Source organism: Helicoverpa zea, chromosome 13, assembly GCF_022581195.2.
Source record: "Helicoverpa zea isolate HzStark_Cry1AcR chromosome 13, ilHelZeax1.1, whole genome shotgun sequence".
NCBI lineage: Eukaryota > Metazoa > Arthropoda > Insecta > Lepidoptera > Noctuidae > Helicoverpa > Helicoverpa zea.
The window spans coordinates 149,425-167,660 of record NC_061464.1 but is presented as its reverse complement, the minus strand read 5'-3'; the positions used below and the strand labels follow the sequence as shown (position 1 = coordinate 167,660).

Sequence of the window (18,236 nt, the reverse complement as noted above, 5' to 3'; positions counted from 1 at the left end):
AGACCTTGACGGTAAACGCTTGGCCCGTAAAATTCGTGCTAAACTGTCGTATAATTAAACTTGAATGCAAACGGAGAGCTCTACTGTGCTTCATGTGACCGAGTTTTTAAAGACAAATTCGGCTTCGCAAGTCACCGCCGGGCCCATGAGCGAAGACAGAATGCCGGGAATTGACAGGGTGTCGCCGTCGACGGACACGTCTGGGAGGACATCAGGTAGGTGTCAGTTGTGCACTGATCCGTCAGAAGTCGGCCCAACAGGCAGACAGCTAAGCGCTCGGTGAAGGTAGGTCGATACAGACAAAGACAACAATGCACTGCATAAAATACTTTATTTACTTACTATTAAGAAGGTAACGAAAGTTTATCTAGAAATATGACTTTTATTTACATAACTTATGATGATTTATTCCCAATCATCATTTCATATTTAGATCTTATTTGACAGTCAATATAAAAAATGATTAAGGTACTAATTATAGGTACAGATTTCATGAAGACTTTACAATGATTAGCATGACAGTTTGAAATTAAACTGCTAATATAAATCCTAGTGTGTACTAGGTACGCTGTTACATGTATGACGTAGGAGGAACAAGCAAGGGTGGCGGGGACAGGCCGACACGCGCCCGCGTGTACAGCGGCCACCACTACCCTCACTGTGGCACAAGGCCGGTCATCAACTGGCCGAATTACGTCATCGTTAATATAAAGAAATTGTACTCTGAAGACACAAATAACAAGTGACTTTGTAGACTCCAGCACGAATATGCAGTATGCTAATTGCATAATCTCAGATGTGGAGGGTAAAGGTGATGACATCAGTCGGCAGCTCCCTCCGATGGTAAACTCGTTTGTTTTGACCTCTGCTGAACACGATGTGGTTCACAGATGTTGCGCGCTGTCGTCTGTGTGCGGCGTGACGTAGTTGCGGCAGATGCCGTAGAAGGTGAGCGGCCGCAGACGCCCCTTGGTCGCGTCGAACCTGTCACACACACACACGTCACTATGCGCGTGTACTCACCGCCAGCCGACGTGCGCGGCGCAGAGGCGGCAGTGCGCGACTGTAGCGCCGCGTGTACTCACCGCCAGCCGACGTGCGCGGCGCAGAGGCGGCAGTGCGCGACTGTAGCGCCGCGTGTACTCACCGCCAGCCGACGTGCGCGGCGCAGAGGCGGCAGTGCGCGACTGTAGCGCCGCGTGTACTCACCGCCAGCCGACGTGCGCGGCGCAGAGGCGGCAGTGCGCGACTGTAGCGCCGCGTGTACTCACCGCCAGCCGACGTGCGCGGCGCAGAGGCGGCAGTGCGCGACTGTAGCGCCGCGTGTACTCACCGCCAGCCGACGTGCGCGGCGCAGAGGCGGCAGTGCGCGACTGTAGCGCCGCGTGTACTCACCGCCAGCCGACGTGCGCGGCGCAGAGGCGGCAGTGCGCGACTGTAGCGCCGCGTGTACTCACCGCCAGCCGACGTGCGCGGCGCAGAGGCGGCAGTGCGCGACTGTCCAGGAGTAGCCCGGGAACCACGAGTACTCCTCGCTGCTGGGGCCGGCTGCTCGCACGTTGCTCACCTCGCGGACTGTCAGCAGGTCGTGCATGTAGCCGCCTGCCGAACATGATTAATATACATAAGTACATATATACTGTCATGCCTGATATTAAAACAAGAATGTTTAAAAACTTTAGAACTCCAGAATTCCCGTGTCTCTAATGCTACTGCTCCACCTGCGTCTTAACGCGTTAAATTTTGGCATTACGCAGATGTGGCCAACGTTTTAATGGCAATTTATACAAATGGCATTATGAATAGCATTAAACGTTAAGCGATAACTCGGGTGTCGGATTTTTTGACACATCAAAGGGTTTTAGTGCGTAGCTTAGCGCGCTCAGTGATGTTGGCTACATTAATGCCATCTCATTGCACGCATGCAAGGACGAGTGTAGATACTTTGTTTAAGTTGTAACTGCATTTTACGAGCACGATAATGGAATGGTCAAATGAGAAAGCTTTAGTTTTTAGAATTATTTTGTGTGTCTGAGTTTAACCTCTTTAATGTGTGTTAACGCGTTACTTCATGAGGGATTAACTCTTTGCGGAATTGTACCTAAGTGTAGCCAACACGCATTTTTAATGCAATAAGTAACGTGTAGTTGGCCATTGACATTAACGTTAACGCTAACGCAGGTGGAGCAGGAGCATAAGAGATAAAAAAATGCCTAGTCAGGACACTTTTGCTCACCTAGATTAGTATAATTGGAGTGCACTCCCTCGCTGGACATGGCAAATAAATGTTCTCTGCGCGCGATCTGCGTCATGCACGACGAGCAGCACAACACGCTTTTCTGAAATCCAAAGAGCCAACATGAAGAACATGTCACAAACCCAATTCATAGAACATGTTCCACGGTAGCGTACATTGACCCGGCTAATGAAGTGGCACTCCATGTGCAGGCGCAGCAGCGCGTTGTCGACGGCGAACAGCGCCAGCCGGTCCGCCAGCGACAGCGGCAGGTTGCTCGCCACCCAGAACGACAGCGACACCGGCTCCTCCGGCAGCCGGTCCCCTGCACACCACACTCGCTCTCATATCATCGTCTCAACTGACACCAAGGCTCGGCTAATGTACGAGATGGTTGCACTCACCCAACGACATGGTATCGAAGTAGTCGCAGATGATGCGACGCATACGCTCGAAGTCCAGGATGTCGTGCACGAAGAGCGGCCACGGCGTGGCGGCGGCGTCCAGCGCGCGCAGGCGGCGCTGCCCCGGCGCGCTGCAACACGCACAGTGAGGCGGGCGGCAGGCGGCAGCAGGCGGGCAGCGGCCCGGGTACCGCACAGCGACCTACAGGGGCAGCGGCGAGCGCAGCGCGTCCAGCGACGCCAGCCGCGCCGCGCGCAGCCCGTCCCGCGCCGCCAGCTCGGGCAGCACGCGCAGCTCGGCCGCGCGCATGCGCCGGTACGCCAGCGCCTGCCGCGGCCCGCGCTCCAGCACGAAGCGGTGGATGGCGCGCGCCTTGAACGTCACCGACGTGGGCTGCGCCAGCATGTGCTCGATGCCGAACATCATCACCTCGCACAGCACGCCGTAGCCCGACAGCTTGTCGCCGGTCTCACTGCACGCGATAAGCGGTCATTAGCCACGCCTCTCTCTTCGACTCATTCATTCCCGAACGGAATTAGATAGGCAATATTTGAAGAGTAAAATATAGTTAGGGCAGCGTGACGTGCGTGGTGCTCGTGATGCGAGTGACCTGGGACAGAGCAGGCCGAACAGCTTGTGCGTGTTGATGGCGTCCACGATGAGCGCGGCGTCGGCGGCGTGCGGCAGCAGCATGGGCACCACCTCGCCCGGGAACACCACGCCGTGGTGCGCCGCCACGGGCACGCGGCCGCGCCAGCCCGCCTCCAGCACGCGCCGCCCGCGCGCCTGCTCCAGCCCCGCGCCCAGGTACTGCGCAACGTACCACATGCTACTTCACAACAATACTATTCAATACTTTTAATGAAATAAACTGACAAAAAATGCAAACTATGACGGCACATGTTTTTGACATCTGTAAATGAGAAGGCATATGATAAAGTATGTAAAGTGAGTATGCATATAGATGTAGATCGGTACCCACGCCGATCAGGGGCCCGATTCTCCTATTTTTACTTAAGCGCCATTCGATTGACGTTCGACTCGATTCGACTGAGATCCAATCCCGACTCGATTACGATTGAAGCGTATGTGGCATTCCGCTATTTTTTCTTTGAAATAAACGTTTTTATCCTTTTCTATCATTCAATAATGAATCATTTTGTCTGCAAATGATTTACGATTGCAAAATGATTGTACAGCAAACTACCGTATAGACCAAAATCATCAAAATAGCAGACCAATCGCACACCAATCAAATGTCAATCGAATACGATTGGTATTTTATTAGTAGCAGAATGACCGATATGGTTAAAACTGCTATTACGATCATATTGCGATTCGATTTCTATTCGATTTTGACATTATTAATTTAGGAGAATCGGGGCCCAGGCTGCGTCTACCGTGTTATGATCGCCACTCGAGAACTTATGTGCCTCATGAGGCCATATGCTCTACAAGCTACGTGCCCTGCCCTTTCCTTTGCCACTTCAGTTTTGCAATACTTTTTCCTATGTAAGGGTCGATTTATACTAGCGCAGAGTCGAAGCGCATCGAAGCGTAAAATTTTTTACAACTAAAGCGAAGCCGCACGAATGCTCGCGTATTCGCCGGAATACGCGCAGGTCAGCAGTGAGCATTTTCCGGCTAACACAATAAATGGTATATATTAGGTGAAGTAATACTCACGGGAGTACTTGAGAAAGTGTATAAGGAATTATATAAAGACTAGGTTCGCCCCTGCTTTGCTCACGTGCCCACGTGTTGATAAAAAGTATCCTATGTTCTAGTATCACCAAGAATATGTGTACAAAGTTTCATGATGATTTGTTAAGTAGTTTTTTTTTTTAAAGCGCAGGAAATAAACGGACTTTTGCATTTATAATATTAGACGAGTTGTGATCGGCACTGCTTACTTTAAATTGGTTTTGTCGCAGTCCAATGTACTGATACTCCTCTAAATAGTGTTTAATTATTAAAAAGCGATATTTTAAAACACGTGGGTACAATATTTAAACAGTAGAACGCTTTACACTAAAATGCCGAAACTCTTAACATTGCCATTAATCATCAGTATAGCCCATTTAGAGCAAGTGAAAATTTTATCAAATACGCATAGTTTTTCAAAAATGTTTTGGTGTATCAGAAAGGTACATTAATCATTAATTAAGACTGCATTATCAGTTTTCTGAAAATCACTTCAAAAACTTTTCAAAACACCGACGAACTTTCTGCCAGCAATTAGGCCAAAACAAGGTTTAACCAATTTCTTAGCAATTGTACAAAATTCAAATTTAGAATACACTCTCACGCATGCTTGGCTAACCCTTTTGATGCTAGAAACATACTACAATCATTAAAACCCTTTGAAATACACGGAAAGTCCTTAAAACTAAGATTTCGCATAGGTGCCCGCTTTTTTGCAAAAGAGTGTATTTATGTAAGGTAGTATGTTAGCGAGTATCTATATATGGATAGTCTGGGTACATGAGGCAGAATATATGGAGTCATGGGCGTAGCCAGCTTTGGGCTCAGGGTGGGGCAGCAGTCAACCTATCCCCCGGGGGCCCTCCGATTTTTTGTATCTTGAGCCGTTAATCTCAAACTTGTTAATCTCTTAATTTGAGAGGTTTATATTTTCAGGTACAGAAAATAAACAATCACACACAGGACAGATTTTATAGTTCTATTTATGAATACTCGGTGTTTATAAATTAAAGTTATAACTTAAGTATATGAGTAATACCTATTACTTCAAGAGAAGACGGCGTGGGTTCTGGCAGAACCTGTTAAGCACTTCTTCTAAAAAATATTTTTCGATTCCGAGACCCTTGTTCTGTGCACACTTAGCATACACAGGCCTATATGTATTATTTAGCAAAAAACGAAAAGTTACAGATTTTAATTTAATGAGATTTTTGAGACTCTTTACTAATTTCAGAATCTTTGGTACAGTACTACTCCAAGCTAAACGCATGTCGGCAGTTGTTTAGATAAGCAAATGCAAAGAAAGAAAAACTTGAAATGTAGTTTCCAAATACGCGAGCGAAGCGAGCACGAAATTTTTATCGGACTTAAACCAAATATTACGTAAAATTTAGCCCAAACGTACTTAACTTTTTGTTTCTTGACAAATACAAAAATAATATAGTTTCTGGATACGCGAGCGAAGCGAGCGCGAAATTTTAATTATTTTTTTAGACTCAAAACCAAAAACTACGTAAAATGTCGCCCAAATTTACATTTTCATGAATGGGGGACTAGGTACGAGTACGACACACCCGATATACGTCCATACGAAAACCCCCGCTCGCATAGATAAGTCAATAAAAATAAAGTTAGATAACGTATAGCAACGTCGCGCAGCTAAGCTTCGCGGACCACTTGGAATGCCTCCAGGGACCACCAGTGGTCCGCGGACCACCGGTTAAGAACCACTGTGCTAAACGATCGTTCTATTATACAGGGGCCCGATTCTCCTAAGTTAATAATGTCAAAATCGAACAGAAATCGAATCGCAATACGATCGCAATAGCAGTTTTAACCATATCGGGCATTCTGCTACTAATATAAATAAGACCAATCGAATTCCAACGACATTCGATTGGTTTGCGATTGGTCTGCTATTTTGGTGATTTTGATCTGTACGGTAGTTTGCTCTACAATCATATTGAAATCGTAAATCATTTGCAGACAAAATGATTCATTATTGAATGACAGAAAAGGATAAAAACGTTTATTTCAAAGAAAAAATAGGGGAATGCCACATACGCTTCAATCGTAATCGAGTCGGGATTGGATCGCAGTCGAATGTGAATCGTATGTTGCTTAAGTAAAATTAGGAGAATCGGGCCTCTGGTCGTACATGGCTGGGCAAGCACGGTTTTTACACTAGGATAAAATTGCATTTCCGAAATTTTGATCAAATCTACCAGTTCCATCTCCTTCAATGCATTATTTTTTGGATTAGGTGGACGGCTCGGCTCGCTACGTCACATAGCACCTATTCTTTTAGGGAATACGGCTCGCTTTCAAATGACGCGCGCACCGCGCACGTTCGGGAACTCGAGCGTGCATTTTGTTTTGATCGCGCTCTTTTCAAAGTCGACATGTTTAGAGTTAGTAAAAAAAACATTGTTTAATCAGACACCTTATAGGTCAGAGCCAGGGCCCAGGGTGGGGCAAGTGCCCCAGCTTGCCCCAGTGTGGCTACGCCCATGTATGGAGTACATAAAAAGATGAAACCAACCTCTCGAGTATGAGGGCGCGGGTTTGATTCCAGGTCAGGCAAGTACCAATGCAACATTTCTAAGTTTGTATGTACTTTCTAAGTATATCTTAGACATCAATGACTGTGTTTCGGATGGCACGTTAAACTGTAGGTCCCGGCTGTCATTGAACATCCTTGGCAGTCGTTACGGGTAGTCAGAAGCCAGTAAGTCTGACACCAGTCTAACCAAGGGGTATCGGGTTGCCCGGGTAACTGGGTTGAGGAGGTCAGATAGGCAGTCGCTTCTTGTAAAGCACCGGTACTCAGCTAAATCCGGTTAGACTGGAAGCCAACCCCAATATAGTTGGGAAAAGGCTCGGAGGATGATGATAAAAAGATGAAATAAGTGTGACCTCACAAGTAAATTAGGGTTGTGGTTATGCGTACAGTGGTGACTACTGACCGAGTGTGAAGCAGCTATAGATATATCGTAGGGCTCCTCTACTTCAATGGCCTCTACATCAACGGACTCTGCTTCACTGTCGTAGTAGACTTGTCGGAGCGTCGCCTGCATGTGCACCGGCGAAGCCTCGCTGCCGTCCTCGTCAGGATCGTCCGCTTCGCCGTAATCGTCACGGTTTTGAGTTGGTAGCCCCTCAGACCCACTATCACTGCCATCGCTTTCTGCATAAATCAACAAAAAATATTCTTGCTATTGAAATTGAAAATATTTATTTCAGACAAAGCGCACACAGTACACAGTCCATATTATAGCTAGATAGTACTAGCATTGTCTACATATGACAATATTGCAATAAGACTACATAAGTTATTTACAATCCATTACATCATCATTACGTAAAATACTGTTGTTTTGGCCCAAAATTTATGTACAACTTTTGCTCCTCTCCTTATGGAAGCAGCCACATCTTTTAGTTGGTCAATTCTGTCTAAATCTGTATTACTCTTGCTCCTCTTTTTAATTTGGCCTTGGTCGGCCGAGCTTGGTTTTAATCATTCCGATCAGATTCTGTGGCCTCGGCTTCCATAAAATTACATAAACAAAAGTTTAAGTCTACTGGTGTTCCTATCCCATTCACTGGTTGATTCTGAGGAGCCGTATCTGACTGATAGTATGAACGCCCGGAAAATGGCTTGCCCAAATACAGTATTCCCTGACAACCCGGCTTCTCAGAGACAGTAGGACGGCCTGCTCTACAGATTGACTAGAAATAAACAAATTGAAACATCTGTCAATACTGCTGAACGCCTGCGGGCTGTAGAAGAGTGGAAGTCAGGGATATGGCTTCACGCACTGCCTTCACCCAGCATTGGAATCATGCTGGGTGGGCAATGCAGCCAGCCTTTTGGGCACGATCCCCGCTGACAGCGATGAAGATGAATATTTTGATACTTAGTTTTAATTTTTTCCCTTTTTTATTTTTGTAAATATAATTGTAAAATACTAGTTCTGTAAATATACAACATGCAAGAATCAAGCCATTAGTATATTATTTATTAGTAAAAATGCTGCACTGAACAGCGGTCTTTGGATCCAATATTTAAGAAAGGCGACCAGTGCAAGCGGTGGAAGGATGCGGGCTCCCAAAGACCGGTAAGGTGCGCTCATTGAGGATTAACGGAAGACTACAATAAGCAGTTTCAATAGGCCGACAATGTGATCAAGATATTGTTAGATTTACCATTGCCATCCATCAGGCTCAAAAGTAATTCTTGTAAAGACGAGATCTTGGCGGCGGACGATCTCACACAGGAGATAAACTTGAAGTAACACTGATCGTTATTTAAAGCAAATATGCTGTTTATTTTTGGTTTTCCTATGTCGTTAAGTCGCAGTCGCAGTCGTATCAGCAGGTGTATTGGTAAACGAACCAGAGTCGACGTGACATTCACTGACCTGACGCTGACAGTGACAGAACTGACAGACACTAACCAACTCTCTACGTAAACCAACGTAAACGCAACCAAAAATATCTTCCAAACAACTCGCAACTTCGCAAGCTCTCGGTGAGATTGCGAAGCGAAGTTGCGAGCCCACAACGATGAAGGAATATTGCGAGGCAAAGTAAAGTTTGTCGAAGTAAGCTAGAGTCCTCGTATCCGCTTAACCTCGGCCAACTTTATCCGTCAGATGTTATGTGGATGTTATATGTTATCTAACACCCCACAGTCACCTTTGGGACTCTTACACTGGTCTTGCCCATTTTGAAATGAGTATTAAATGTAACTGGACATTTTACCTCTATTCTCCATTACGTAAAATAATTATTAATTTTTAAGAGAGATTTCTTATCAGTTATCTGTGTTGCATTTTCTTTATATTCTGTGGTAGGTAGTAATGGCTTCTACGATTTCTATAAATTTGTATTTTATCTGTTGTCATTCACGATTTCGCGAACGCACGTCTCGTGAGTTGACTGATGTGATAAAAATATCGAATTGTGTTTGAGAAAATATGTGAATAAACAGTGCAAGTTGCACTAAAATGTATCGTAAAATAGTGTGGTGTTATGTGTTTGTATTGACGTTATTGGATATTACACTGAATACTAAGCTGTCAGCTCAGGGAAAGAGCCATGGTAAAATCGATTTTAATTTTAATACAATACTAAATATAACTATGTAGTTATTTTCCTTCAAATTCATCCTAATTCGCTTGTGGTATGGTCGAAGGGAACTTAAATAAATGTGTGAAAGAATAGCAACAATAAATTGGCAGGTTCGTCGTGAGGCGGTAGTGTGCAGTGCGATGTTATTTTAGATCGGGGACGAGGTGTGCTTGCATGTTTGTCGTTTTTCTTTAACTTTGTGTATGGTATTTTAGTAAGTTAAGAGATGTGGGAGCCGGCAAGAGCGCGGGGTGCACGTGTGAGGCACGCGGCGTGATGCCATTGTGCACCCCAAAACTACCCCCACTTAAGAACTCAAGTAGAGTACCTATTTAATCAGATGCGACCTGGTATTGGTGGAATGTTACAAATTCAGTACAGCTACTTTATTTAATGTACATTTATCTTTTCAGGTGTCACAGTACATGATTCCCTCATAGAGGGAATTACATTTCAGGTAAGCTACGCTATTCATTACACTTTAGACTCTGAAGCACCTTATGTACTTTGGTTATTAGACAGAATCCATCACAAGTATTGCATATGGTCAATGTAGCAGGCACCTCACATGGGTCTGAAGCTGGACTTTGGTTGTGACAACAGTACCAGTGATATATATTGCGGATCATAACTTACCTTCTGTGTTCTGTGACTGGACCAATAGCCGCTTTGAAAATTCTATCTCCTGTTCAAATCAGTCTCCAATTAAATTTCCTGTTTAGCATGCCTAAAAGTTTACACATTTACCAAAAACATTTTGTTTATGTATTGTAGTACACACACAAAGACAAACACACTTTATTTTGAAAGAATCACAACATCTCATGTTGTTTTCCTACACAAGCTTGTTAATGTCTAAAACATGCATAGTATTTCACCATTTGAGTTCATCATAACAAATTAATGAAAGTCCTTAACATTAGCAAGATATTATCAGTTGTTTGTGGTAAGTATTGTTTGTGTACCACTTCCTCTGTGTGACTGGGTTGTTTGTGAGGCACCACCTGTGGGTGCCACACACCAATTAGCTGTCATACATTTTTTTTACTACTAATGTAACCACCATACAGTAGAAACTGATTTCCAATATATGAGTAGCGTCCTGGGACATGCAGTTTTGTTGCAGGCTAAAATAACTTTAAGTAGTCTTATTAATGTCTTCTGAATCAGCAGTAGATAGCTCAGTTGATAATGTATGACATTATTTTACATATAAATGTTGTGGATGACATGAAACTATTTGTTTTCCTCCCACTATCAACAACAGGACAATGGGTACATGACACAACACATGTTTACTGAATTCCTGGCCGAGGAAAATGATCATTATTGTGTTCCATTTGAATATTATGTTGGAATACCAAAACCTTTCACTGTCAGCTTAGTTTCAAATATCCTCAGCTTAAAACAAAAATGTAGATATTTTGCTGTGCAAAAGTATCTAAATATTCAGAAGATTTTACTTGAGAGTTTCCCAAATATTTTTTTTATTTTATTATGTTAGGGAAAAACAAACAACTGTACATTGTTTCTTATATCTAGGTTTACAATAAAATTAGATTAACGTACAGTCAACGACGTTTCCACATATTACAGTCGGATTAGGACATGCATATAAGTATGGATGAACAAACTTTATACTAATTTATATGGTGCTAGTGTGTTAACTAATTCTTTTTTAAATACATTATGAGATAAGGCAAAAATATCTATATTTACAAAATGTTGGTTATACAACTTAACTAATCTATGTAGAGGCGCCCGCTCACCCGCATTTGTACGACAGGTAGTCGTAGCAAAGACCGGGTAAGCGCGTACCCCTCGTCTTATTACTGTTCGAGGCACGACATAACACAAATTATTTACAAGTTCAGGGCAATCAAACCTGTTATGTATCAGTCCACGGAGCATCATGGCTTGAAGTAAGAGACGCCTGGAGTGTAGCGTTAATAATTTAAACTTCTGCAGTGACTCATCATACGGCAGACGCCCCAACCGACACTTAAACTGTACAGCTTTCAGAAACTTGCGCTGAATTCTTTCCAATGCTTGGTCGTATTTTGCGTAATACGGGTCCCATATCATACACGCATACTCTACTTGTGGCCGTATCAAAAAGTTGAAAAGATGTAGATATGTGGCTGGTCGTTTGAAATTCGAAGAGGACCTCATAACAAAATTATACATTTGAAAGGCTTTGGCTACAATTTTTTCAATGTGTAAATTAAGGTGGAGTTTGCTGTCTAAAACTGGCACTCTGTGGGTGGATTATACGCAGAAGCAGTACAGCGCTCTACGTGTCCAATACAATAACGCATTTAGGGTGCTCTTGGGGCTGCCTCGCTTCTGCAGCGCGTCAGGGATGTTTGCCGAGGCGCGTGTTGATTGTTTCCACACTATAATGCGCAAAAGGTGCACGTCCCTGGTGCGCAGGGTGCGAGCCAGCCGCAATAGTATTCTGAGAGCTTTTTCTGATCGATTTGACTGTCAGTACGTGAACCATTGCTGTATGGTTCATCTGCTGAATAATGTAGAAATATTATTTTAATAAATGTGTGAAATTTAATTCTTGTAATGTAACCTATTGAGATGAATTATTTTGATTATTGATTTTTATTATGATAAGTTTAATTCATTTGTATTGTTTGTAATTTATATGGGTGTAAATGCCTGAAATAAATGATTTATTATATTATATTATTATTATAAAAGCACTCCCAGGTCACAAATTTGAGTTTCCTTTTGAAGTAGTTCACCACAAAGATTATAATTATAGTTGATAATTTGTTTGGTTTTGGTGAAAGGTACATGTTTACATTTTGTGATGCTTAATTCTAGCTTGTTTTCAGTACAGTAGTTAGATAACCTATTAAGATCATCTTGAAGAAGGTAGCAGTCATTGATGGATGTAATTTTTTTAAATATCTTGAGGTCATCAGCATATAACAGAAAGTTACAATTCTTAAAACAGCTACAGATAACAAACTTGTTATTAATCTTAATCGATAACAAACTTGTTAGTCATGCGGACGACGTAGCAAAAGCCTTTAACGAGTTCTTTGCCGATATACCCATAGCTACAACTCGCTCCTTAAATTCTTCTTCGACTGATGCTGAGAAGCTTTTGCGTAGTTGTGTACCCAAGTGTGACTTCTTATTCAAGTTTGAGCATGTAACGCCGCAAGACGTCATCAATGTCTTCAAAACTCTCAAGGCAAAAAACACCGGTGATTACTGGGGTATTTCCATTAAACTTTTAAGTCATATAATTGACATTGTTGCCCCTTATCTAGCTGTCACATTCAATAAATGCGTTGATGCTGGTGTATTTCCCGACCTCATGAAACAAAGTAAAGTCGTTCCCTTGTTTAAATCAGGAACCAAGTCGGATATTGGTAATTTTAGACCAATTTCAATTCTACCTGCGTTTAGTAAAATATTTGAAAAGTTAATACTCAAGCAGTTGCTCAGTTATTTTAATGTAAATTGCCTCCTCCATAGTGAACAATATGGCTTTACTCGAGGTCGTTCGACCACTGATGCTGGTGTTGCTCTTTTAAAACATATTTTTAATGCATGGGAAAACTCTCAAAACGCAATAGGAGTCTTTTGCGACCTCTCCAAAGCTTTTGATTGCGTTCAACATGACACACTTTTACGCAAGTTACGTTATTACGGCGTTCAAAACGGAGCTTTGAACGTCATAGAATCATATTTAAATAATAGATTGCAATGCGTAGACATCAACGGTGTCAAATCTTCAGGCCTACCAGTTCAATTAGGCGTGCCGCAGGGTTCTATTTTAGGTCCTTTCTTATTCTTAGTATATATAAATGATTTACCGTTCCATTTGAAAAATATATGTGATATAGTATTATTTGCAGACGATACATCTCTCATTTTCAAAGTTGATAGGAATAGAGAGCAATTTGATGAAGTGAATAGTGCACTCTCCTTAGTTACGCACTGGTTCACAACAAATAATTTAGTTCTTAATGCTAAAAAAACTAAATGTGTTAAGTTCACCTTGCCTAATGTGAAACACTTAGGACCTAATATTATCCTAAATAATGAAGTTCTTGAAACTGTGAAGTCAACAGTGTTTCTGGGAATAACAGTTGATGCAAAGCTACAGTGGGGCTCGCATATATCTAGCCTCGCGGGAAGGCTTAGTTCTGCTGCCTACGCCGTCAGAAAAGTAAGACAATTCACTGACGTAGACACAGCTCGACTAGTCTATTTTAGTTACTTTCATTGCGTTATGTCCTATGGTATTCTACTGTGGGGCAAAGCTGCAGATATCGAAAACATTTTCGTACTACAGAAACGAGCCGTTCGTGCAATATATCAGTTAGGTAGCAAGCATTCCTTAAGGGAGCTTTTCAAAGAAATAGGTATCCTTACTGTGGCATCTCAATTCATCCTTGCTAACATACTATATATTAGGCAGAATATTCATCTCTACACTAAGAAAAGTGATGTCCACAGTATCAACACTAGGAACAAGCATAAACTGTGCGTACCCATTCACAGGCTTCACAAGGTGCATGGAACATTTAAGGGGCTAGGTATACGATTTTATAATAAACTTCCTCAGTCGTTACTAGAATTGCCATTTGATAAATTTAAAGTCCAAGTCAAATCTATTCTGTCGAAGAAAGCCTACTATACTGTAAATGATTACATAAACGATAAGAGTAGTTGGTCCTCATGTTAAACACCGGACAGCTTCAAGAGTTATCATTGATAGTTGATGTGATTTACTTTTATTTTATACGTGACATTTTCCATTTTGTATGTATACAGACAGATTATCACCATCGTACTGTTTTCACGATGAGTTGTTTCGCAATTTTGTAAATGGTTTACTAGCGACTGTAAAACTATTATATAGTATTAACTGTTTTCTTGTTATGTGGTTGCAAGTCGTCATGCTCCCTTAGACGGTATTGCTTGCGGTAGCGTCGGTGGTCGGGTTGCCTCCCTCCCTCAAAAATGTGCGAGGGGGGCGATGGCTGATCCTCGCGTTATGCTCGTGAACGGGTGCTGCTTGTGGTACCAGGTCGTCTTGCTGACTACATATTTTCTTGACTCGTAATATAATGTGTATGACTTTTGATTTGAACAGTAGTCCTAGTTCACCGTTTTCACTGTTTATGTTGTAAATTTGTTTTTTTTTTTTTTTATATATATTATATATATAAAAACACGTCGTGTTTCGCATGTCGCTGAGTACGCCCTAAAACTATACCTATTTTCACTGAATGGAGGCATTATGTTCTCTCTTTTTTTTTCCGACATTTTTTTTTTTTTGTAGCTGCTTGAGTAATAGGTATGGGAAAGGTGTGTACTAGCTAACATGATTACATGTTTACTTGTTTTTTTTTTTTTTTATACAAATTTATGTGTATAATTTTGAGTGATATTTTTATTTATTTTTTTGTATAAGGTTCTTCAAACCATACAGACAGAATTGTGTTGCTGGGGAGTTTGTTCCACCACTTCTTCTTCCCAGCAAAAACACATAGGAAGTGGTGAAGGGCGGGCGTTTTGGGGGCTGTCTTTTGTAGATTTGACGTTCAAAAAGTGCTGATTTTCAGCCTACTTTGAATAAATGACTTTTGATTTTGATTTTGATTTTTTGATTTTGATATCATTAATGTAAATGATGAACATTAGAGGACCCAAAATTGATCCCTGTGGAACTCCTGATGTTGCCAAGTATGTATTAGAATGGTACCCGTTTGTTACTATAGTTTGACTGCGGTTACTAATGTATGACATGAACCAGCGCAATAAGTTGCCCCTTATGCCGTTGAATGAAATTTTGCTCAAAAGTATTTTATGATCGACTCTATCAAAAGCCTTTCTGAAATCAGTATAAATAGTGTCCGTTTGGGCTCTAGCGTCTATATTTTTAAACAAGTGGGAAGTAAAAATCATCAAGTTGGTAACTGTACTTTTGCGTTTCACAAAACCATGTTGCTCCGAAATTATACAATTTTGAACGAATGGATATATCTCATGGTGAACAAGTTTTTCAAATACTTTAGCTAATGAACACAGAAGAGAAATTGGCCGATAATTTTCAATGTTTTGTCTGGGACCTCCTTTATAGACTGGGACAATATTAGCCTTTTTCCAGACAGAAGGGAACGAACCATTGCTGATACACTGATTAAAGATTTTATATAGAGGTTTGCATAATGTATTTGCTGACCATTTCAAAAAACATGGGGGTATGCCATCCGGTCCAGGTCCCTTATTTATGTCAAGCATCTGTAGTTGTTTACAAATTAACGATAGGCTGAAATGTAAGTTACAGAGAGATGTATTGTTAACATCAGACTGATCTGGGCCTGGACTCCAGTTTGGTGTTAGACTAGATGGTTCATAGACAGACTGGAAAAAGGATGAGAAGAGGTTGCATATTCTAATAGGGTCACTGGTTGTTTCATCTTTGTAGTACATTTTGGACGGAATACCGGATTTGCCTTTGCGACCAGCGATGTACGCCCAGAAGTGTTTGACATTTTTGGGAATACCATCCTCAACACTATTCATGTAGGTACGGTAACATTTGATACACTCTGATTTAAAGCGTTCTCTATATAGAGCGAATATTTCATAATCGGAAATATTTTGGTATGTTTTCCATTTCGTCCATGCTTTTTTCTTATAGTTAAAAATATGCATAAGCGACTTGGAAAACCAGACAGGGAATTTAGAATTTTTAGGTTTAGAGAGCGGGACCCGGTTCTTGATTATACCATACAAGTGATCATAGAAGACTTCAACATTTTTTTCCGGTGTTCCCTCTCCCAGTTCTAAGTCCCAATCAATTTCATCAATGTCCTTATTAATAAGAATGTAGTCAGCCTTACGGAAATTATATCTAGGCGTGCTTAGAGGACGTAAGCGAGTTAATTTTATATTAAGTGAAAGGAGAGTGTAAAATGGAGGATGGTGATTGTCCGCTTGGACCAAGTCCTGTTTAGGTTTGTACACAAAGCAGTTAGTATTAGCGATTAGAAGGTCCAAGGTTCGTCCATATGTATTCGTTAGATGATTATATTGCAGAACATCGTGAACAGTCATAAAGTTCCTTAGGCGATTACAGATTGCAGAATTGCCCGTGCAAGTAAAAGAGTTAAAATCAGAATGAGGTCTCATCCAATTGGCCATCGGTATGTTATAATCCCCGAGTAACAACACATTATCAAAGTTACCTGAATTAATTAAATTATCCATTAGATCAAAATGCATGTTATAAACTGCGAGTTGAGAATTATTCGGAATATACACAGCACTGATAAGAGTTTGAGCAGTATTATTATGACTAGGTATTGTTATAACTACTTGTTCAAAGTGTTTTTCGACAAAATTTTGTGACTGAAACGAAACACAAACAGGGTTATATTTTCGTAATACAGCAATTAACACACCACCCCCATCACGTTTACCAGTTGCGGTTCTGTTACGATCACAGCGAAAGACAACGTAGCGATCATCAATGAATTCGCTGTTGCTTATTGTGGGAATTAACCATGTTTTAAAATAACAACATCGAAGCTATTACTTAATATACTCATATAAAGTGTGTTCAGTTTTGTGCGTAAACCCCTAGTATTCTGATAATATATGCAAAAATCAGTATTGTTAGCAGCCATCGTAATACATCGTACTCAAGTATTAATATTAAAACTAAGAAATTAGTTGGTTAACTAATATTGCTAGTCGTAATTTTATATAAATCGTTTTTGGTTTTAATGGCTATGGTAGGAGAGGTTTCACATCGTTTAGCAAGGATAGTAGAGTGTTTGACCCATACAAACTTGTAATTATATTTCTTAGCCACCTCGCGTGTCTCTCGCAGCAGTTGTTTTTTATGGAGAGTCAAGTGCTCGTTCACATATACAGTACGGGGTGCACCTAGAATGCCTAAGTCAGTCGAGATGACACCTTTTTTGAGTCGGTAGGCGCTTAGTATATTGTCTCTTAGATAACGTGTCTTAAACTTAGCGATTATATTTTTAGGCCTTTCGCTAGACGCCGCATGAGGCACTCTATGTATGGCAGTAATTTCCTCACGTGGTATAGCCAAATCAATCTTTTTGCCGATTTTTTCCAAAATAGAGAATAAATTTTCCTCCCGCCGTTCCGGAACATTAGATATCTCCAAGTTACACTCTCTAGCTTGCTGCTCCAAGTAGTCTATTTTGGCTTCAAGGGTTTTTATCTCGCATCGAAGTGGAGTACTTTCTTCCAAGCTTTGAAATTTCTTCTGACAGTCGTCATATTGGTTTGAGATGAACTGGCAAGATGATTTAATTTCAGAAACCTCCTCAGTCAACTTAGACACGGTTGCTTTGATTGAGATATTTTCAGAGCGAAGACAGTCCATTTCTTTCTTTATTTCATTCATGTACGTCTCTAAGTCGCCCCTTATACTTTTTATATTGTCATTAATAACTAATAAGTTAGCATCTAAACTGGCCTTCCATTCTCTTAGAGTTTTCGTCAGATTTGCATCCATAGTAGCTATTTGTTCAGCGTGTTCGCACTCCGGCTGCTTACGTTTACGATTCGCACCAGTCACCTCATATTCCGATGGTGTTTTAGATATTTTTGCTAAGTCCGGCTCTGAAGTCGATTGCTCCGATCGCAGTACAGCTTTAGGTGGCGTTCTTTTCGGATTGAACATTATCGTAAGTTCTTTTAAATCTCTATATAGCAATAAGCAATAAGTTGCGAGAGC

General features: G+C 41.5%; 2 protein-coding genes across 2 annotated transcripts in view; one reads left to right on the top strand and one right to left on the bottom strand.

Annotated features, from left to right (window-relative positions):
• Positions 1-312: 312 nt before the first annotated feature.
• LOC124635487 (protein cereblon-like) lies at positions 313-8,773 on the bottom strand. The gene is made up of 9 exons (XM_047171342.1): positions 8,552-8,773; positions 7,312-7,532; positions 3,252-3,451; positions 2,847-3,113; positions 2,641-2,771; positions 2,413-2,561; positions 2,237-2,339; positions 1,458-1,602; positions 313-984 (listed from the first exon to the last, which is right to left on the bottom strand). The coding sequence occupies exons 1-9, from the start codon at positions 8,562-8,564 to the stop codon at positions 885-887; spliced, it is 1,329 nt and encodes a 442-aa protein (XP_047027298.1). The 5' UTR covers positions 8,565-8,773; the 3' UTR covers positions 313-884.
• Positions 8,774-9,235: 462 nt separating this feature from the next.
• Positions 9,236-18,236, top strand: part of LOC124635997 (transmembrane protein 131 homolog) — a 32,631-nt gene continuing 23,630 nt past the window's right edge. The window contains 2 exon segments of the mRNA XM_047171959.1: positions 9,236-9,448; positions 9,892-9,935. Coding sequence (XP_047027915.1) covers positions 9,355-9,448; positions 9,892-9,935 — 138 coding nt within the window. The 5' untranslated portion in view covers positions 9,236-9,354.

Excerpts from the sequence above, each read along its gene's own strand:
- LOC124635487 (XM_047171342.1), bottom strand. Across the intron at positions 2,340-2,412 it reads ACTTCATTAGCCGGGTCAAT|AAAAGCGTGTTGTGCTGCTC; the intron begins GTACGCTACCGT and ends TTTGGATTTCAG. Across the intron at positions 1,603-2,236 it reads CTCCAATTATACTAATCTAG|GCGGCTACATGCACGACCTG; the intron begins GTGAGCAAAAGT and ends CATGTTCGGCAG.